We start from the raw sequence: 21,020 nt of genomic DNA, 5'->3' as shown, positions 1-21,020 counted from the left end.
CCTGAGCCTAGCTAAAGTTTGGCAAATTGCCTCTGCCCAGCTATGACTCAGCAGGGGGCCAAATGGCCTCTGGCCTGCCACTTCTGCACAGGAAGTTAGAGTCCCCCGCTTGTGCGCTTAGAACCAATCATCTCAGAGGTCACGGTATGCTATTGGCCCTTACATCTCACTCTACCCTAAAGTCTCCGCCTTCGTTCTCAACATTATATAAACACCTGCCTATAACAATAAAGTGAGCTCCTGCTTCAAAAAGACTCCCTAGTCAGTGTGGTTTTTCTGCGGTGGCCAGGAGAGGTTTCTGGGTCATCCAACGCTCATCATCTCCTCAACCCCTAGGGAGGAACCAGCAGGTCTGGCCCTTCTCTGGGCACTACCTGGCCCCACCCTCGGAGCCCAGCAAAGGTCCCTTAGATAGATCAACTGAGAGGTTTCCCAACTGCCATACTCATCAACTCCATTCAGCTGGTAGAAGCCAGATCAGTCGTTGCAACAATTCCCTGATGGCAGTTCGATTGCTTCTTCAGAGGGAGATTGAAGCATTCATGACCTCACAGTGGCTGAGTTACAAGACCTACATAGTAGGAGAGGAAAAAGATAATGTCAAAATAGAAGATGAACTACTTGGAAAGAAGAAATTCAGTGGAGCTGGGATGGGGAGAGGAAAAAAGGAACATGGTGGGAAGGGATTATAATCATGTTATATTGTCTGTATGTATGAAAGTTGTCAATAAAAAGTTAAAATAAAGGGAATGGAGAGATGGCTTAGCAGTTAAGGCACTTATTGTAAAGCCAAAGGACCTAGGTTCAATTCCCCAGGACCCATGTAAAACCAGATGTACAATGCATCTAGAGTTCATTTGCAGTGGCTAGAGGCCCTGGTGCACCCATTCTCTTTCTCTATCACCCTTCTGTCAAATAAACAAATAAAAAATCAAAAAAAAAAAAAAAGTTAAGGGTTGGAGCAATGGCTCTGTGTTAGGCGCTCTGTGTTTAAGGCACTTGCCTCCAAAGCCTAAACACTCAGGTTTGACTCCCCAGTACCTACATAAGCCAGATGCACAAGGTGGCACATGTACATGGAATTCGTTTGCAGTGGTTAGAGGTCCTGGCGCACCCATTCTCTCTCTCAAATAAATAAATGACAAAATATTTTTTAAGTTAAAAAAAATAAAAGAGCCCGGTGTGGTGGCGCACACCTTTAATCCCAGTACTCGGGAGGCAGAGGTAGGAGAACTGCTGTGAGTTCGAGGCCACCCTGAGACTACATAGTTAAATCCAGGTCAGCCTGAGACAGAGTGAGACCCTACCTCAAAAACCAAAAACTAAAAAATAAATAAAATAAAATAAAAATAAGAAGATAAAACAAAAGAAGCTGAATCTGGAGTCAAAGAATGGGGGCTAAGTTCAGAGGTATTCTTTTTTTAAATTTTATTTATTTATTTATTTGAAAGCAACAGACAGAGAGAAAGAGGCAGATAGAGAGGGAGAATGGGCCCGCCAGGGCCTCCAGCCACTGCAAACGAACTCCAAATGCGTGCACCCCCTTGTGCATCTGGCTAACGTGGGTCCTGGGGAACCGAGCCTCGAACCAGGGTTCTTAGGCTTCACGGGCAAGTGCATAACCACTAAGCCATCTCTCCAGCCCAAGCTCAGTGGTATTCTGCCAAGATAGCTAGCTGTGTACCAACTGCAGGAGCTGAACTGACTGAGGAGTGGTCTACGAGGAAGATGCTGTAGGACCCAAGCACTGGAAAAAAAGTCAATTTTGGAATCATAAGACCTTTAAAAAATTATTTATTTTTTATTTCAGAGCAAGCAGTAGAAGGGGGGGGGAGAATGAATGGGTGCATCAGGGCCTCCAGCTACTGCAAATGAACTCCAGATGCATGAACCATCACCTTGTGCATCTGGCTTATGTGGGTCCTGGGGAATTGAACCAAGGTCCTTTGGCTTTGCAGGCAAACACCTTAACCGCTAAGTCATCTCTCCAGCTCTGGAATCATAAGTCTTATATTGTGTGTACTCTACAGAGAAAAATAAATGCATCTGAATAGATGGATGACGAATAATACGTTTGACTGATCAAGTCTGATCTAACTTAAGTGATTGCATGTAAACAGGTCCTAGCATGGTAGTCTGTTTCATAAGTGTTTTAAGGAGCCCTCTTAAATTGTGGTCTTAAATTGTGGAGTACTTCCAGAAGGAACTAGAGTTCACAAGTTCGACTTTTGCTTAATCTTTGTCCAGGAAGCTTCCATTTTCTTAGTTAAGATGTTATAATTTTTAATTTGCATGTCTAGCTTCAATTTATTTTGGCTCCCTCCACCCTCAGCTGCCCCGTACAAGTAGGGTTTCACTCTAGCCCTGGCTGACGTCGAACTCAGAGACCCTCCAAAGGCATGCGCCCCCACACCTGGCTGCAACAGTACTCGGAAGTCGCAGCCTCCCCAGGACGAGGATTCCAGCTTTGAGCTGGACCAGGGCGCTGCCCCGCCCCCTCCCCGCGGTCCAGCAGGCTCCAGACAGCTCCAATCGGACGCCGCCCCGCGCAGCTTGCTGGCCAATCGCAGCCCGTCTTTCCCGAGTCGCTCCTGCGCGCGGCGTCAACTGCGTGCGGTGGGCGTGGTCGGGGGGAAGATGGCGGCGCCCGTGGCTTCCGAGCAGCCGCTGGCTTCCTCGGCTCCTCCGCTCCCCGTGTGTCTGCTCGTGCTGGGCATGGCGGGATCCGGGAAAACTACCTTTGTACAGGTGTGCTGGAGGTTGTGTGGGGCCCGGGGCGAGGGGGAGGCCGGTAGATAGGAAGGGAGGTGTCGGTCGCGTTGGAGGGTCCGGCGGAGCGCGTGGTTTCCGGGGGGACGAGGCGCCGACTGGGGTTCTTTCCTTCGGGGTCGAGACTCCGGTCCTGGAGAGGGAAGGCTGTGTTCTGTGCAGCCGAGGCGCAGTGCGTGCTTGTGAGCAAGGCCAGGGCTTCCAAGAGTCCCGGTGTGTATGCTGCTAGCACACAGGGTTCGCGGGAAGAGCCGGTGAAGAATTACTTAGTGCAGTTCCCATTTTCCAGACACGGGGACCACAGCGGGAATCCAGTTGGCTGCGCTCCTGCTTTCGCGGAGTTAACATTTGAGTGAAGGAGATGGCAGAGAAACTCTTAGAGATACATAAAAATGCAGTGAAGAGAAGTGGAGCAGGGGAGGCTCCGTTGGATGATATAGGGAGCTAGCATGTGAGCTGAGAGTTGGTTCTTGGCAGAGTCATAGCAGGTGGATACTTCCGGTAGAAGGAAATAGTTCCAGCTCTACGGGCACGGTCAGTAAAGGAATGGAAGGTCCCTGGTCCTTCGTTCATCACCCATAACCCTCTCCCCATGTGTCTGCAGAGGCTCACAGGACACCTGCACAGCCAAGGCTCTCCACCTTACGTGATCAACCTGGACCCAGCCGTACATGAAGTCCCCTTTCCTGCCAATATTGGTGAGTGAACTGTCCTGGCACCTGTGTGAAGTGTCTCACAGAGCATGGAAAGCCTGCAATCGGCAGTCCTTGTTTTCATTTTGTTTGTTTGTTTTTTTTTTCCGAGGTAGGGTCTCACTCTACTTCAGGCTGGCCTGGAATTCACTCTGTAGTCTCAGGGTGGCCTTGAACTCACAGCGATTCTCCTACCTCTGCCTATTTATTTATTTATTTATTTATTTATTTATTTATTTTTCGAGGTAGGGTCTTACCCCAGCCAGGCTGACCTGGAATTCACTATGGAGTCTCAGGGTGGTCTCGAACTCACGGCAGTCCTCCTACCTCTGCCTCCCGAATGCTGGGATTAAAGGCATGCGCCATCACGCCTGCCTCAACCTCTGCCTTTTTAATACATTTTAAATTACTTTTTTGCAAGCAGAGAGGGGGGGGAGGGGGAGGGGGAGGGAGGGAAAGAAAGAAAGAGAGAGAGAGAAAAGAGAGACAGAGAGAATGGGCGTGCCAGGGGCCTCCAGCCACTGCATATAAACTCCATATGCATACACCATCTTGTGCATCTGGCTTTAAGTGGGTACTGGGGAGTCAAACTCAGGTCATTAGGCTCTGAGGCAAGTGCCTTAATTGCTGAGTCATCTCTCCAGCCCAATTTTTATTTACCTCCCCCCCCCACATAGGGTTTCACTTAGTCCAGGCTGACCTGGAATTCACTTTGTAGTCTCAAGGTGGCCTCGAACTCACAGCAATCCCCCTATCTCTGCCTCCAGAGTGCTGGGATTAAAGGTGTGCGCCTCCACGCCCAGCTCCTCCTCCTACTTCTTCGTCGTCTTTTTTTTTTTAAAAGAGGTAGGGTCTCACTCTCTCTAGCCCAGGCCGAACTGGAACTCACTCTGTAGTCACAGGCTGGCCTAGAACTCACAGATTTCCTTCTACTTCTGCCTCCCAGTGCTGGGATTAAAGGCGGGCATTGCTACACTGGGTAATTTTTTTTTTCTTGGTTTTTGGAGGTAGGGCCTCACTGTAGCACAGGCTGACTGGGAATTTACTATGTAGTCCCTGGGTGCCCTTGAGTTCACAGTGATTCTCCTACTTCTGCCTCTTAAGGGCTGGGATTAAAGGTGTGTGCCACTACAACCAGCTATTATTATTATTATTATTATTTTGAAGAAAGAAAAGAAGGGCTGGACAGATGGCTTACTGGTTAAGGTGCTTGCCTGTGAAGCTTAAAGACCCAGGTTTGATTATGCAGTACCCATGTGAGCCAGGTAGATGCACAAGGTGGTGTTTGTATCTGGAATTCGTTTGCAGTGGCTGGAGGTCCTGGCGTGTCCATTCTCTCTCCTTATGCCCTCCACTCTCTCTCTCTCAAATAAATAAAATAAAATATAGAAGACAATAAAAAAAGAGGGCTGGAAGGATGGTTTAGTAGTTGGGGCTCTTGCCTGCAAAGCCAAAGGACCCAGGTTCAATTTCTCAGGACCCATGTAAGCTAGATGCACAAGGTGGCTCATGAGTCCGGAGCATTTGCAGCAGTTGGGGACCCTGGCATGCCCATTCTCTCTCAAATAAATAAAAATAGAAAGAAAAGATTTATGGAGCTGGCCATGGTGGCACATGTCTAGTCTCAGCACTTGGGAGGCAGAGGTAGGAGGATTGTGAGTTTGAGGTCATCTTGAGACTTAATAGTGAATTCCACATCAGCCTGGGCTAGAGAGAGACCCTACCTCAAAATCAAAAAACAAAAAAACAAAACAAAAAAAAAACCAACCAAAAAAAAAAAAAAACCCAAAACAAACAAAAAAAACAAATAAGGGCTCAGGGATGGTTTAGCAGTTAAGGCATTTGCCTGAGAAGCCAGAGGACCCCGGTTTGATTCTCCAGGACCCACACATGCTAGATGCACAGTGGCTGGAGGCTCTGGCATGCTCATTCTCTCTCTGTCTCTCTCTGCTTGCAAATAAATAAATTAATTTTTTAAAAAAAGTGAGGCTGGATGTGGTGGTGCATATCTTTAATTTAGGAGGATCATCCCAAGGCCACCCTGAGAACTGCATAGTGATTCCAGATCAATCTGAACTAGAGTGAAACCCTATGTTAAAAAAACAAAAACAAACAAACAAAAAAAAGTGGGAAGTAACTCTTAAGCCAAGAGAAAACCTTGCTTTTGTCTTGTAGAAGGAGCAGAGAAGGGTTGGAGAATAACTGTTGATAGAGTCCTTGCTAGCATGCATAAAGCCCCTGAGTTTAATCCCCAACATCCCCCAAAAACTATATTATAGTTTGTATCTGTAACCTTAGCGTTTGGGAGGTGGAGGCAGGAGGATCCAAAGTCATCCTCAGCTACATAGTGAGTTTGAGGCCAGCTCAGACTACATGAGATCCTGTCTTTAACAAAAAAACAACCCAGAATTGACTTTGGAGGCCTGCTGGCTTAATGTAAAGGTCAAATTCCTGTCTACTCCTTTTTCTCCCTTCAGATATTCGGGACACTGTGAAGTATAAAGAAGTCATGAAGCAGTATCCTTTTCTATTCCACTTGTGGTATTGACTTCTTCTGGTATTGCTTCCAGAGAGTGATTTTTTTTTTTTTTTTTTTTTTGGTTCTTGTAAATACACCAACAGAAAATTCACTTTCTTTTAAGTAGATTTTTCATTAAGGTGCCAGATGGAGATAGGGGAAGATTTTGAGATGTTTAAACATGTGATTTCAGCTTCTTACTATGGCCTCAGACTACAGGTTGTTGTAATTAGATCAGATTGCTTTGGACAATGGATGTTTTCCTTGTTGACTATGCTTCAGACTAGGAAACTCATATAGGAGTGTTTAGTTGGATTTATTTCTAGTATATTTCTTCATGGCATGTGTAGATGCCCTTATAGATAAGTACTACACGTAACTCCCTATAGGCTAAGAAGGTTAATTCCACTCAACAGGTTTGATTACTGAGAGTATGCATGATTACTGAGAATATACATAATCTTTTTTTTTTATTGAAAGATTATTTATCTTATGGGAGGAGAGAGAATGCATATATGGGCATGCCAAGGCCTCTAGCTACTGCAAATGAACTCTAGATGTGTGTGCCACTTTGTGCAACTGGCTTTATGTGGGTATTGGGGAATTGAACCTGGGTCCTTAGGCTTTGCAGGCAAGCACCTTAAATGCTGAGCCATCTCCCCAGCCCTAATACTTGATCTTAGTAGTTAATCCCAGCGTGCTGTCTCTGTGTGATACATTTGTTTATTAAATTTTGGTCACTTTGACATCTTCATGGGGTGTGGCCACACCTAAGATGATGAACTAGGAAGTGTTCCATAGTGAGTGAATCCCTGTGACAATGGGGTTGTGTGATTGCCCAGAACTAGGTTGCCAGTATCCATTAATGGGATACTAATGCCATGGTGCTATTTGGATGAGTAATAATCTAGGAGTGAACTGTATAACCTAATGTATGCAATTTAAATCTTCAACGGAGTGTCAGATATGGACTTGGGCCAAATGGTGGCATAGTGACATCACTCAATCTCTTTACTACCAGATTTGATCAGGTATGCCACTCTTAGGGGGATCCCTGGTTTTATGTTCAAATGAGATCCTACTGTAATTGGCTTCTTTTTCTTTTAGGTAATGAAATTTATTGAGAAGGCCCAGAATACATTCAAGTAAGTGGTTTCAGTTGAATACTTATTTATTACTCTGTGTTTGATGTATTTGTAGACATTTTTTTTCTTTTTTGGTTTTTCTAGGTAGGGTTTCCCTCTAGCCCAGGTTGACCTGGAACTTACAGTGTAGTCTCAGGGTGTCCTTGAACTCACATTGATCCTCCTACCTCTGCTTTCCAAATGTGGAATTAGAGGCACACACCACCATTCCAACAAGTTTTTTTTTTTTTTTTTTGAGGTAAGGTCTTGCTATAGTCCAGGCTGACCTGGGATTCAGTATGTAGTTTCAGGGTGACCTGGAACTCATGACAATCCTCTTGCTTCTGTCTCTTGAGTGCTGGGATTAAAGGTGTACACCACCACACTGGGCTATTTCTAGACTTTTGAGAGAATCTGAGATACTTTTGAACTCTGAAACAGTGTTGATTAAGATGAAGTTATTTCAAAGTAATAGAAAGAAATAGACAAGAAAATCACAGAGATAGTATATAATACAGAGGTAAATTTAGTATTATCAATTCTATATTATATTGTTCTATATCTTATTTTTTTGGCTTGTCGAGGTAGGCTCTCACTCGAGGCTGACCTGGAATTCACTTGATAGTCTCAGGGTGGCCTTGAACTCTCTGCAAACAAACTCCAGACGCATGGGCCACCTTGTGCATCTGTCTTACATGGGACCTGGAGAATTGAACCTGGGTCCTTAGCAGAGTTGTGTAGCCATCACCACAGTCAACTTTAGAACATTGTCATCACTTTTGAAGTATTCTTGTAGCCTCCATCTTTTCCATTCTCCATCCCCGTTCATAAGAATCCAGATGTTTTCCAGGTCAGCTTGAGCTAGTTTTTACTTCAAAAAACCAAAAAAAAAAAAAAAAAGAAGAAGAAAGAAAGAAAAAAGGTTGGAGAGATGGCTTAGGGGTTAAGTGCTTGTCTGTGAAGCCAATGACCCCGGTTCGAGGCTTGATTCCCTAGTACCCATGTAAGCCAGATGCACAAGGAGGCACATGCATCTGGAGTTTGTTTGCAGAGGCTGGAGGCCCTGGCGTGCCCAATCTCATTCTCTCTCTCTCTGCTTGCAGATTAAAAAAAAAAAAAAAATTTAAAAAGAAAGGAGCCAGATTGATCCTTAAGAGAGTTATATTCTGATTTTGCTTATCTATCATTTGTAATGCAGAGTGTTCTGAAAGTTATCATTTGTTCTTTGATCATTTGTGGCAGTTCCTTCTCTGCTGCTCCTGCTATTAGTGTGAATATTTGATATGGACGAAATTCTTGGGCAATATATTAAGTAGATTTAGGGCTGTTGCAGGAAGTTAGACCTGGCAGTGTGCACAGCTTACAGAAGTCTTGGATCAGCATCATGTAGTTTTCTGTCTTAGTCTTGTACAGGTATAACAGTTCTTTAATGGTCTTCTTGACTCAGATATGTCTTGATTGACACACCTGGGCAGATTGAGGTATTCACCTGGTCAGCTTCTGGGACAATCATCACTGAGGCCCTGGTGAGTATTCTAGGTTGTGTTCATAAAAACAGCTAGAGGGCTGTACTGACCCATTACCTATGGGCCTGCCTGGGACTGTGGGAGGGAGAGGTTCTCCCTTGCCGAGGAATGTTGGATTCAGAGTCCTCACCATCACCCTTGCTCAGGAATGGAAGAAGTTGTTTTGGGGACAAGTAATGAGCCTCTAATCAAGGGTTTAATTCCGTTGTGGTTCTAGGCATCCTCATTTCCAACAGTGGTCATCTACGTAATGGACACGTCTCGAAGTACTAACCCAGTGACTTTCATGTCCAATATGCTGTATGCATGCAGGTAACTGATTATTGGTGGGCATGGTATCCTGTAAGGTATGAGAGCTCCTTCTCTTCCTCCTTTGCATTTTTGGGTTCTGGTTGTATACCTGCCCATTTAGATTTGTTGCTCAGTTGAGTGACCAAGTTGGGAGAAGGTAAGAGGCAAAGAGACATGTGCTATTGGCATTCACTCTGAGCATTTTCCTCACTTGCTTGCCCTAGAAATAGGTGGCAGATGCATCTGATAGCTGCTTCTGATTGAGTGAAATCCAGTCTGGATAGAATAGAGTCCTTTGGTCTTAATAGTACTTTAGTTTCTTATGTGGTGTGAAATGGTAATGAAATTTATAATGTGACGAGATACTAGAAATAGAATGTTTTGCTTAAGCCAGGCATGGTGGCACATGCCGGTAATCCCAGCTCAGGAGGTGAAGGATGGCAGGTTCATCACCAACATGGACTACATAGTGAGACACTGCACAGAGGAACAAAAGTATAAGAAGGATTTTTGTGAAATTCTAACATGGATAGGTTTGTTCCAAATATGTTGGCATTAGGAGAAGAAAGACACACACCTTGTGGTTTTCTGCACTGTGTGCATTCATGAGAAGAAGACAGTGTTAGGAAAGGTGAGAGAATTTAATTTGGGGGAATGTAGAAGAGTCAACTCCTAATATTTGTCTCTTATGGTAGGTCTGGGAGTGACTATTTTGTTGTATGTAAGAAGTCCTGACCCATGTGGAAATCTTAGGAAAGGCAGCTTTATTTTGTCTTTATATTAATTATGTTTAAAAAGATAGCTATTCAATTAGCTTAACTGTAATCATTTCGCAGGGTATGTGTAGCCGAAAAGATCACAGGGGCTGAATAGGTAGCTTAGCAGTGGAGTGGGGGCTTAGCATACTTAAAGCCTAGGTTCAGTCCACCACTGCAAAAAAATAAGTAAATCAGTAAAGCGAAAGAGAAGATCAACTTAAAAAAAATCATGTACTATACCTTCAATATGTAAAACAATATTCAGAATTTTTTTTTCTTACAGGTTTACTGGGGTAATGCATTGTTGATGCTGGGTATGGTGGCACACTCCTTTAATTCCAATACTTGTGAGGCTAAGGGAGGAGAATGGCTGAGAGTTTGAGGCCACCCTGAGACTACATAGTGAATTCTAGGTTAGCCTGGGCTAGAGTGAGATCCTACCTTGAAAAACAAAAACAAAAACCCAAAAACCAAAATTGTTGGTTGGATTGGAGAGGTAGCTTAGCAGTTAAGGTTCAATTCTCCAGGACCCACATAATCCAGATGCACAAAGTGGTGCATACATTTGGAGTTTGTTTGCAGTGGCTGGAGGCCCTGGCATGCCCATTCTGTCTTTCTCTCTCCCCCTCTTTGTCTCTGTCAAGTAAGCAAATAAGATATTTTTAAAAATACATTGCTGGGCATGATGGCTATTGCCAATAATCTCAATACTCCATAGACTGAGACAGGAGGATTGCTTTGAGTTCAAGGCCAGCCTGGTTATAAAATGAGACCCTGTGTGTCAAAAGACCAAAAGAAAGAATTAAAAAAAAAAAAAAGCATACATTTAATACCATTTTTATAGATGAAAAGAAGATAATACATATTAAAGTTCCTACCAGAATGCTTCCACTGCAGTAGTATTCAATAAATGCTCATTTTTTCCACTGAATTAAAAAATACAGTTATCTGGTAAAATACAGGAAAACAGAATCAGTGTCAACATGATTACTGAGTGAGTTTGTGTGTGTGTGCTTGTGTTTGTGTGAGTTTGTGCATGTGTGTGCTTCTGTTTGGTTTCTGTTTGCTTGATGATGGTGGTGATTTTCCTCTTGGGAGAGGAGACTGAATACCTTGTAAAACTGGGTAACTTAAAAAAAATTTTATTAATTTGAGAGACAGAGAATGGACGTGCCACAGCCTCCAGCCACTGCAAATGAACTCCTGATGCATGTGCCACCTTGGCCATCTGGCTTATGTGGGTACTGAGGAACAGAACCTGAGTGCTTAGGTTTTGCAGGCAAGCGCCTTAACTGCTAAGCCATCTCTCCAGCCCTGGGTAACTATTTTTAAGTTTGAATCCATTCCTGTTTTCTTAACTTATTCTCAGCCACTTAAGTGTCTTTTGACACAGGATCTCATTGCATAGCCCAGACTGACCGTGAACTCATGAACCTCATGCCTCTGCCTTTTGAGTGCTAAGATTACAGGTGTGCAGTGTTCCACCTGGTCTTAAGTGCTTTTACAAATAATGTTTAATATTTGACTTTTCAGCATCTTGTACAAAACCAAGCTGCCTTTCATTTTGGTCATGAACAAAGTAAGTGGTACTTCTGTAGGATTTGAACATATCTTTTTATTATTTATTTATTTATTTTAGAGAGAATAGGCATGCCAGGGCCTCAGCTACTAAAATCAAACTCCAGATGCTTGTGCCACCTAGTGGTCACGTGTGACCTTTCACTTGCCTCACCTTTGTGTGTCTGGCTTACATGGGATCTGGAGAGAGATTGAACACAAGTCCTTAGGCTTTGCAGGCAAGCACTTAACTGCTAAGCCATCTGCCCATCCCTTGAACTTATCTTTAGCTTATCTTGTCTAATGTTGGAAGGTTTGGGAGGGTGGGTAGGGTGACTTCAGGTGATGATGGCAGACTGAGGTTTTACTAAAGAAAATCATCAGGGAAGTGCATCTCACCAAATGAAATGTGTACTGAGTGCTAACTTACCCAGAGTGATGTTGGCATAGACAGACTGACCCTTTAGCCATAATCCTCATTCTAACCAGGGATTCTGTGTAAATAGGGGAGGGACAATCAGCCAGCTGGAAATAGTTAAAGGAAAATTTTTTGTATGGTTTGTTTCAATGGAGGTGGAAGGCAGAGAAAGAAAATACATAGGTAATATGTTCCTTGTTATTGTCACTTGAAGAAAAAAAACATGTCATTGTGTCCATGGCCTCAGTTCTGGTTGCTGATAGTTGTCTTCTCTGGGACAGACTGACATCATTGATCACAGCTTTGCCGTGGAATGGATGCAGGATTTTGAGGCCTTCCAAGATGCCTTGAATCAAGAGACGACATATGTCAGTAACTTGACTCGTTCAATGAGCCTGGTGTTAGATGAGTTCTACAGCTCACTCAGGGTAAGTGTTATCTCCAGCCCACACTGACAGACTGTCTAGACTATCTTAACCTGTAGGCGTGGCTTTGAATGTAGCTTAGAAAGGATGTTCAGTACCTTCTGCAAAGTAACTTCTAATGCATTGCTTATTAAAAAAATGTGGAGGTGGGGCTGGAGAGATGGCTTAAGTCTAAGGACCCAGGTTTGGGTCCCCAGTGCCCCTGTAAGCCAGATGCACATGGTGGTGCTTGTGTGTGGAGTTCATTTGCAGTGGTTAGAGGCCCCGGTATATCCATTTTCTCCCTCTCTCTCAAATAAAAAAAACAAAAACAACTCTCCCACCCCCCCAAAAAAACCAAGGGCTAGAGAGATGGCTTAGTGGTTAAGGTGCTTGCCTGCAAAGCCAAAGGACCCAGGTTTGATTCTTTGGGACCCACGTAAGCCAGATGTACAAGGTGGCACATGTATCTGGAGTTGGTAGGTAGTGGCTGGAGGCCCTGGTGTTCCCATTCTCTCATTTTTCTCTCAAATAAATTAAAAAAAGTAAAAAAGTGTACAGCTGTTTCCTCAGTGGCATTCCTGGTGCTCTTTGACAGGTGGTGGGTGTCTCTGCTGTGGTGGGCACTGGCTTCGATGATCTCTGTGGGCAAGTCACCAGTGCTGCAGAAGAATATGAAAGGTGAGGGTGAAGGAAGTCTGTTCCTGCCATTCCCACAGTTCTGATGTCATTTTACCAGGAGAATAATTTTTATCATGTATATAGTACATTTGCCTTGCATATATGTAGTAGAGCTGACCTCACTTAGGAGTAATAACTCTCCATTTCCTTTTCTTTTTTGTCTTGGTTTTTCGATGTAGGGTCTTGGTGTAGCCCAGGCTGACCTGGAATTCACTGAGTAGTCTCAAGGTGGCCTCAAACTCATAGTGATCCTCCTACTGCTGCCTCCCAACTGCTGGGATTAAAGGTGTACGCCACCACACCAGGTTCTGTTTCCTTTTTTTTTTTTTTTTTTTTCCTGAGGTAGGATCTCACTCTAGTTTAGGCCCACCTGGAATTCACTATGTAGTCTCTGGGTGGTCACGGACTTGGCCATCCTCCTATCTCTGCCTTCTCTGAGTACTGGGTGCCACTGTGCCCGACCTCCATTTCCTTCTTTAGAAGAAGGCTAGAGAGATGGCTTAGTGGTTAAGGCACTTGCTTGAAAAGCCAATGGACCTTAGTTCCCTTCCCCAGGACCCACGTAAACTAGATGCACAAGATGGTGCATACATCTGGAGTTCGTTTGCAGTGCCTGGAAGCCCTGGTGTGCACATTCTCTTTCTTTCTCTCTATAATAAATAAATAAATTCTAGCTGGGTATGGTGTGCATGCCTTTAACCCCAGCATTTGGGAGACAGGTAGGAGGATCACCATGAGTTCGTGGCCACCCTGAGACTACATAGATAGTTAATTCCAGGTCAGCCTGGGCCAGAGTGAGACCCTACCTTGAAAAATAACAACAACAACAAAATGTCTTCCCAAATCTTTAATCTCAAGGGTCACTGTGAGTTAAAGGCCAGCCTGAGACTACATAGAGAATTCCAGGTCAGTCTGGGTTAGAGCAAGACCCTAATTCCCTACTTTGAAAAACAAAAGAACAGAAGAATGAGGCATAAGAAATGGCTCATTGCTTGCCTGCAAAGTCTAACAATCTTGGTTCAGTTCCCCATTACTTACAGAAAGCCAGATGAACAAAGTGGCACATGTATCTGGAGTCTGTCTGCAGAGACCCTGGTGTGCCCATTCTGTCTTTTCTCTCTCATCTCTCTCTGCTTGCAAATAAGTAAAATTAAAATATATACATACATAGAAAACAGAAGAATAAAATGTTGCCATACAGAATATACTGAATGATTAAGATGCAGGGTCTTTAGGCTTTTTCTACAAAGAGCCACTTAGTAAGTGTAGGTTTTGTAGGCAACTACTCCTGCCATTATACCATGAAAACATCTATGGGTGAGGCTGAAGTAGGAGGATTGCCGTGAGTTTGAGGCCACCCTGTGACTACATAGTTAATTCTAGGATAGCCTGGACCAGAGTGAGACCCTACCTCAAGACCAAAAAAAAAAAAAGAAACCCAGAAAAGTCATTGAACATATTAGCTGCAGAAACAGGCAATGATCTGGGTTTGACACTAAGGTTACTATATTATTTGAGAATTTCTATGTAAAACCCTAACAATTATTGACACATTGTAATGTGAAAAATGTCTGATACAACTGATAGCATTGCAGATCGTGGAATTTCATTCACATAGAGGAAAGAAGTCAGAGTTCCTGGCACATTTGCAGCTGAGCCTGGTCAGCTGCTTGTCCGCATGCTGCTTTGGCTTCACTGTAAGGTCCTAACAACCATGTTATTTTCATTGTTTCTGGTTAATTAATTGGAAAGCTTTTTTTAAAAAAAAAATTATTTGCAAGCAGAGAGAGACAGAAAAGAAAGAGAATGAGAATATGTGTGCCCCAGGGCCTTCAGCTACTGCAAACAAATTCAGATGCATGTGCCACTTTGTGCATCAAGCTTTACCAGGTCCTGTGGGTATTGGGGAATTGAACCCAGATCGTTAAACTTTGCAGGCGAGTGCCGTAAGTGCTGAGTCATCTGGTGAGGGTTTTTGTGAGTGTTTCTAAGGCTCAGGACAGGCTGATCTTAGCCTTTTGTTGTTACCGCTCAGTCCTTCACTGCCTGTGGGTTTCCTGAGCACCCCAGGTCCGTGTGCTGTGCTCATCTCCTGCTTCCCTTGGATGAGTGGGCTCCTCCACAGCGGTCCCTTCATCGTTAGTCTTTGCAGCTCAGCAGTGAGGAGTTTTTGTCTCCTGGTTTTGTCCAAGTGGAGCTGCACGATTGTTTTGATTTCCACAAGGATAGGCTCACTGACAAGGGCATGTTACATGGGATGTTCCGTGAAGTTAGGTGTTCTGTTGTCATCAGTCTTTGTAAAATAGAAGTGACAGTGGTCAGGGTGGGCAGTGTGGATTATCCAGGAAAAGAACTCAGAAGTTTTTTTGTTCCCCAGGGAGTATCGTCCTGAATATGAACGTCTGAAGAAATCACTGGTAAGAAGGGAGACTGTGTTTTTTTTTTTAATTTTTTAAATTCATTTTATTTATTAGGTATGGAGGGGCAGAGGGAGAGTTCCGTTTGCAGTGTCAGGAAGCCCTGGTATGCCCGTTCTCTCTGTACTTGCAAATAAATAAACTATTTAAAAGAGAGAGAGAGAAATCCTGACTCAAATGAGGTCGAATGGCAAGAACCAACTTGAAACTGTCCTTTGACATATGTGGAGACACATGCTGTGGCACATGAGCATGCACATGCTTGCATGCGTGCGTGCGCGCACACGATTCTGTATTATTTGTATCTTAAAAGGCTCATGAATAGTTTTGCTTCTCATTGTATTTGAGCTAACTAATTGACTAATTAAGTAATTTTCTTTATTACCTCAGCTTCCTCAGTGCTAAGATTACAACATGAGCTACTACACTGAACTTTGTATTTGATTTTTTAAAAACTTTCTTTTTATTTATCTGAGAGACAGAATGAGAATGGGTTCATTAGGGCCTCCACCCTGTGCAAACGAACTCCAGACTCGAGCACCACCATGTGCATCTGTCTTACATGGGTCCTGGGGAATTGAACCTGGATTCTTTGGCTTTGAAAGGCAAGCACCTTAACTGCTAAGTCATCTCTCCAGCCCTGTATTTGAATTTTTTGTATTATATATATAGTACTTATTTCTACCCAGGGTTAATTTTTTTGTGAGGGAGGGATTTGAGGTAGGGTCTCACTCTAGCCCAGGCTGACCTGGAGTTCACTATGTAGTCTCAGGGTAGCCTTGAACTCATGGCAGTCCTCCTACCTCTGCCTCCCAAGTGCTGGGATTAAAGGCATGCACCAGCATATCCAGCAGGATGTCATTTTTAACATGAGAACATTTTCTCCTTTACCTATAGGCAAGTGCACAGAGTGAACAGCAGAAAGAGCAACTGGAACGTCTTCGGAAAGATATGGGCTCCGTAGCTTTGGATACAGGGGCCAGCAAAGGTACTGGCAAGGTTCTCATGTTAGAAGTAAACAGAGGGCAAGTTTATTCTACTTAGCAAGAATGTAGCTCTGTAGGAAAAACTGAGAAGCATAAAGGAAAGGTGGAGCCACATTTGAATAAATGACAAGCAGAAATATGTGAAGATTTTGAGATTGTGTTTATCTCTATACCACTTTGTTTTTTTTTTTTTTTAATCTATCAGGAAGCTTATTGTTTATTTGTATATATGTATATGGGCATACCAGGCTCTTGCTATTGCAAATCAAATGCCTGTCTAGCATTACTTGAGTGGCTGAAGAATTGAACCTGGGCTGGCATACTTTATAAGCAAGTGTCTTTAACTGCTGAGCCATATTCCCAGCCCCTCTTTAGGAAGGTTATTTTTGTTTGTGTGTGTGTGCATTTTATTTTTTTTGAGGTAAGGTTTGTTCTAGTCCAGGCTGAGCTAGAATTCACTATGTAGTTTCAGGCTGGCCTTGAACTCACAGAGATCCTCCTATCTCTGCCTGGTGAGTGGTGGGATTCAAGGAGTGCGGCACCACGCCCGGCTTCCTTCCTGTTCTTGAATGAAATCCTGTCTGTATAATTTTACACTATGTTTTCTTCAGACTTTGCCTGAAGTTGTACTCTACCAGCAGCTCTTAGGCTGTCACTAGTATGCTGGATCTGTCTACACACCTTTACCCTCATAGGCAGACTTCAGCTTCTTCCAAGCTGTGAGCCAGTGAAATGGAGTGCTTCTGCTTCCTGTGGGTTGTGAGCAGTATTGAGTTTATGAAAGCTCTCTGAAGTAAACCCTGGTAGAAATAAGAATTGGGGTTGATACATTTATAAGACACAAGAGCCTGCATTTCCATTTGTCGGAGCACTCATGCTGCCAACTGATTGCTCATAATTACTCATTAAGTCAGAATCAGCTCCTTGAAGACACATTTGTACTGACTGGTGTTTTCACTCCAGATAGGACATCTCCTGTGTTGGATCCTTCTGACTTGATCCTGACTCGAGGAACTTTGGATGAAGAGGATGAGGAAGCTGACAGTGACACTGATGACATTGACCACAGAGGTGAGTGGTGGCTGCTGTAAATAGAGCAGCTGTATTGTTTGCTCAGGAGGCTGTTCTGAGGTAAAGGATGCAGAACCAGCAAAGTGTTCTATATGAAGATCTCTGGACTTGCCTTATGATGGTCACTCTTGAGCTGAGTACAGGCCTTTGGTTTGTCCTGTGTCCTCTCATCATCAAGTTCAAACTCACTTTGGTATGTTATTAATGTTTTGATTATCTGTGGTGCTGAGGATGTACTCCAGGGGCTCATGCTTGCTAGGCATGTACTAAATCATTGAGCTACACCTCAGCCATGACTGTTCTTTGTTTTTTTTTAAGTATTTTTTTTATTTATTTGACAGAGAAAGAGGGAGGGAGAGAGAGAGAATGGGTGTGCCGGGGCTTACAACCATTGCAAATGAACTCCAGATGTGTGCCCCCTTGTGCATCTGGCTAACGTGGGTCCTGGGGAACCAGACCTGGGTCCTTTGACTTTATAGGCAAACACCTCTTTTTGGTTTTTTTGAGATAGGGTCTTGCTCTAGATCCAGCTGACCTGGAATTTACTATGTAGTCTCAGGGTGGCCTTGAACTCACACTGATCCTTGTACCTCTGCCTGCTTGTGCTGGGATTAAAAACATGTGCTACTATACCTGGATGAGTGTTCTGTTTTGAATATGGAACAGCCAAATGTGGTCCCTGTTAGAATGTTAGCACATGGGTGACTGAGGCAGGAGGATTGGGAAATCAAGGCCTGCCTGGGCTACATAGTTGAGTTCCAGGCCTGTATAGGCTATTTAGACAAAACAAAACAAAAACAACTAGAAACATAATAAGGAAGTCTTAGCAGAGACCCAAACACTGACGGTAGAATGGATTGAAAGCCCATTCCCACTGGACATCAGTGTTCTGGGTTGTAAGCAAATCTAATTTTGAAACAGCCCCAGGTTGTAGGTTTTAGCACTTACTAAAGCCAACCTTGCAAATCTCTCTCTCAAGTTAGGAGCTAACATGTACATTGCCTCCCTTCATCAGATTTATCACAGAGATGTAATTTAGAACAAATAAAACAAATCCCTGTTACATGTATAGTGTGGTGAGTCCCAGCGTTTGTAACAACCATCATAGTGAAGAATTGGTGCTCTGTCACACTCTTGAACAGCTGAACACCTACTTCAAGAAATTCCCTTCTTTTTTTTTTTTTTAATAAAGATTTTTATTTATTTATTTGAGAGTAACAGAGAGAAAAAGAGGCAGATAGGGAGTGAGAGAGAGAATGAATGCGCCAGGGCTTCCAGCCACTGCAAACGAACTCCAGATGCCAGATGCGTGTGCCCCCTTGTGCATCTGGCTAACGTGGGTCCTGGGGAATCCAGCCCCAAACTGGGGTCCTTAGGCTTCACAGGCAAGCGCTTAACTGCTATGCCATCTTTCCAGCCCTGTTCTTTCTTCTTTCTTCTGCTTCTGCTTCTCCTCCTCCTCCTTTTTTTGAGGTAGAGTCTCTCTCTAGCTCAGGCTGACCTGGAACTCACTATATAGTCTCAGGCTGACCTTGAACTCACAGCGATCTTCCTACCTCTGCCTCCCGGGTGCTGGGATTAGAGGTATGTATCACCATCACCATACCCGGCAGAAGTTTCCTCTTCTTTTTTTTTTTTTTTGCTTTTTCGAGGTAGGGTCTCACTCTTAGCTTAGGCTGACCTGGAATTCACTCTGTAGGCTCAGGGTGTCCTCAAACTCATGGTAATCCTCCTACCTCTGCCTCCCAAGTCGTGGGAAAAGGCGTGCACCACCACACCCAGTGTAGACGTTTCCTTTAACACCTACTTGTTGGTAGCCACTGGCTAATGAGAACACCTACAACTTTTTTTCTTTCAATTTTGAGACAGGGCCTGTGTAATCTAGGGTGGCATTGAGCAAAGAGCCTCCTGCCTCAGCTTCGTGAGTACTGGAATCACAAGTATGACCCACCATTTGTGGCTATGTGCCTACATTTTTACTTTTTCATAAATGTCATGTAAATTGAATTCACAGTCCTTAGTCTGTTGTCTTTGACTTGTTCCACTTAGTCATTGCTTCGTGATCTTTCATGTTGTTTCACACATTGTTAATGTTCTTTACTGCTTAGAAGGTTCCATTCTGTGAATGGCCTCTCTATTATCCATTCAAGTTACTTTGAGAAAGATATTCTTACTTAGGAAGTGGCACATTTTAGCAACATAAACAGGGCTTGCTTCTAGGGGATATCTCATTAATGGAGGATGTGAGTACTTAATTCCACAAGTATGAAATACTTTTTCAGGTTTGTATGGCAGCATACATCTGTAATTCCAGCACTAGAAACTGAGGCCAGGAGGATTGTAAATTCAAGCCCCTGAGATCTATTGTGTGTTGCTCTCTCAAAAAATAAAATAAAATAAAAAATAAAAAATAAAGCCAGGTATGGTGGCACATGCCTCTAATCCCAGCACTTGGGAGGCAGAAGTAGGAGGATTGCTGTGAGTTCAAAGCCACTCAGACTACAGAGTGAATTCCAGATCATCTTGGGCTAGAGTGAGACCCTACCTCAAAAAACCAATAAATAAATAAATGTTAACGATGGAGGGATGACAGGATGTCTGATCCACTTGTCTAACCTGAGGATTTTAAAAAATACCCATCTTTTTTTTCTTGCAGTTACAGAGGAAAGCCGGGAAGAGCCAGCATTTCAGAATTTTATGCAAGAATCAGTGGCACAGTATTGGAAGAGAAACAAATAGACGACCTTTAGAACTCACTTGTTTCTGCAAGTCTAGAACTCTGGGCTTCTCTATGCCAAGTGCTTACCAGGGATTCAGGGCTACAGTCCAGAGCAGTTTTCTTCAGTACTTTACTGTTGAGGGGTATCTGACTCAGATGAAGTCATGTTAGAAGACTCAAGCTGGCAGGTGGATGCCAGTGCTTGGTTGGCCTTTCCCTTGTGTTCATGTAAGGAAAATGCACCTTCTGCTCTCTTCCTTCTGAAACTTCAAGTCCATCATTTAAACTCATGTACTTTGCTGATCAGACTTACTGATGATCACTTCAGAGCTCTGTCAGGCTTCCACAGTCTCAGCTTCCACAGCGTTGTGCCCTTGACTACACCTTGGATTGCTGTTTTTTTTTTTTTAGCAGAATGTCAGAGCAGAAACAAGCTTGTCAGGACAGGTAGTGGAGTGCCCTTGACAACCACTTAGTGTTGGTGACTTATACTATGTAGCTCATTCTAAACAATCATATTTAAGGGCTGGAGAGATGGCTTAGTGGTTAAGGCACTTGCCTGTGAAACCTGAGAACGCTTGGTGGAATCTCCAGGTCCCAGTAGCCAGATGCAAAAGTGATGCAAGCGTGCAATGTCACACATATGTGCACAAGGGGTCGTATGTGTCTGGTGTTGGTCCTGATGCACCCATTCTCTCTGTCTTTCAAAAAAAAAAAAAATGGTGACATGGATAAAGTTTTGAGTTTTAACTTTATTGTAAGCTTGCCTGTCATGGTTTCAAATTAGAGAATTATATAATCATTAATAGATTTACTATTCGACAGAGGATATAGCCAGGTATCCAAGCCTATCCCAGTAGGGATATAATGTGGTTTAGTTTCCCATGTATAGCCACCTCCTAACCAGGTACAGAGTTTGGTCTATTTGTATTGTACTTTGATTTTTGTTTTTCTCTCTCTCTGGTTTTTCGAACTAGGGTCTCTTCCAGGCTAGCCTGGAATTCACTGTGTAGTCCCAGGCTGTCCTTGAACTCACAGTGGTCCTCTTACATTTGCCTCTAGAGTGCTGAGATTAAAGGTGTGCATCAC

At 43.6% G+C, this 21,020-nt stretch overlaps 1 protein-coding gene across 3 annotated transcripts; it reads left to right on the top strand.

The window, feature by feature from the left end:
* The first annotated feature begins 2,614 nt into the window (after positions 1–2,614).
* On the top strand, positions 2,615–20,686 carry Gpn1 (GPN-loop GTPase 1). 3 transcript variants are annotated; one of them, XM_045149659.1, is made up of 14 exons: positions 2,621–2,748; positions 3,374–3,467; positions 5,939–5,978; positions 6,944–7,010; positions 7,087–7,124; positions 8,551–8,629; positions 8,847–8,941; positions 11,212–11,257; positions 11,935–12,081; positions 12,656–12,738; positions 15,116–15,155; positions 16,053–16,143; positions 17,105–17,212; positions 19,869–20,686. In XM_045149659.1, exons 1-14 carry the CDS (start codon positions 2,638–2,640, stop codon positions 19,949–19,951), a joined length of 1,122 nt encoding a protein of 373 aa, XP_045005594.1. In that variant the 5' UTR covers positions 2,621–2,637; the 3' UTR covers positions 19,952–20,686. The 3 variants fall into 3 exon arrangements, with proteins under 3 accessions (XP_045005595.1, XP_045005594.1, XP_045005593.1); XM_045149658.1 differs by having other exon boundaries at positions 6,935–7,010; XM_045149660.1 differs by lacking the exons at positions 5,939–5,978; positions 6,944–7,010 and having other exon boundaries at positions 2,615–2,748.
* Positions 20,687–21,020: the final 334 nt, after the last annotated feature.

This window comes from Jaculus jaculus, chromosome 5, assembly GCF_020740685.1.
Source record: "Jaculus jaculus isolate mJacJac1 chromosome 5, mJacJac1.mat.Y.cur, whole genome shotgun sequence".
Classification (NCBI taxonomy): domain Eukaryota; kingdom Metazoa; phylum Chordata; class Mammalia; order Rodentia; family Dipodidae; genus Jaculus; species Jaculus jaculus.
The sequence above is the reverse complement of the archived record's forward strand: the minus strand, read 5'-3'. Positions and strand labels throughout refer to the sequence as shown.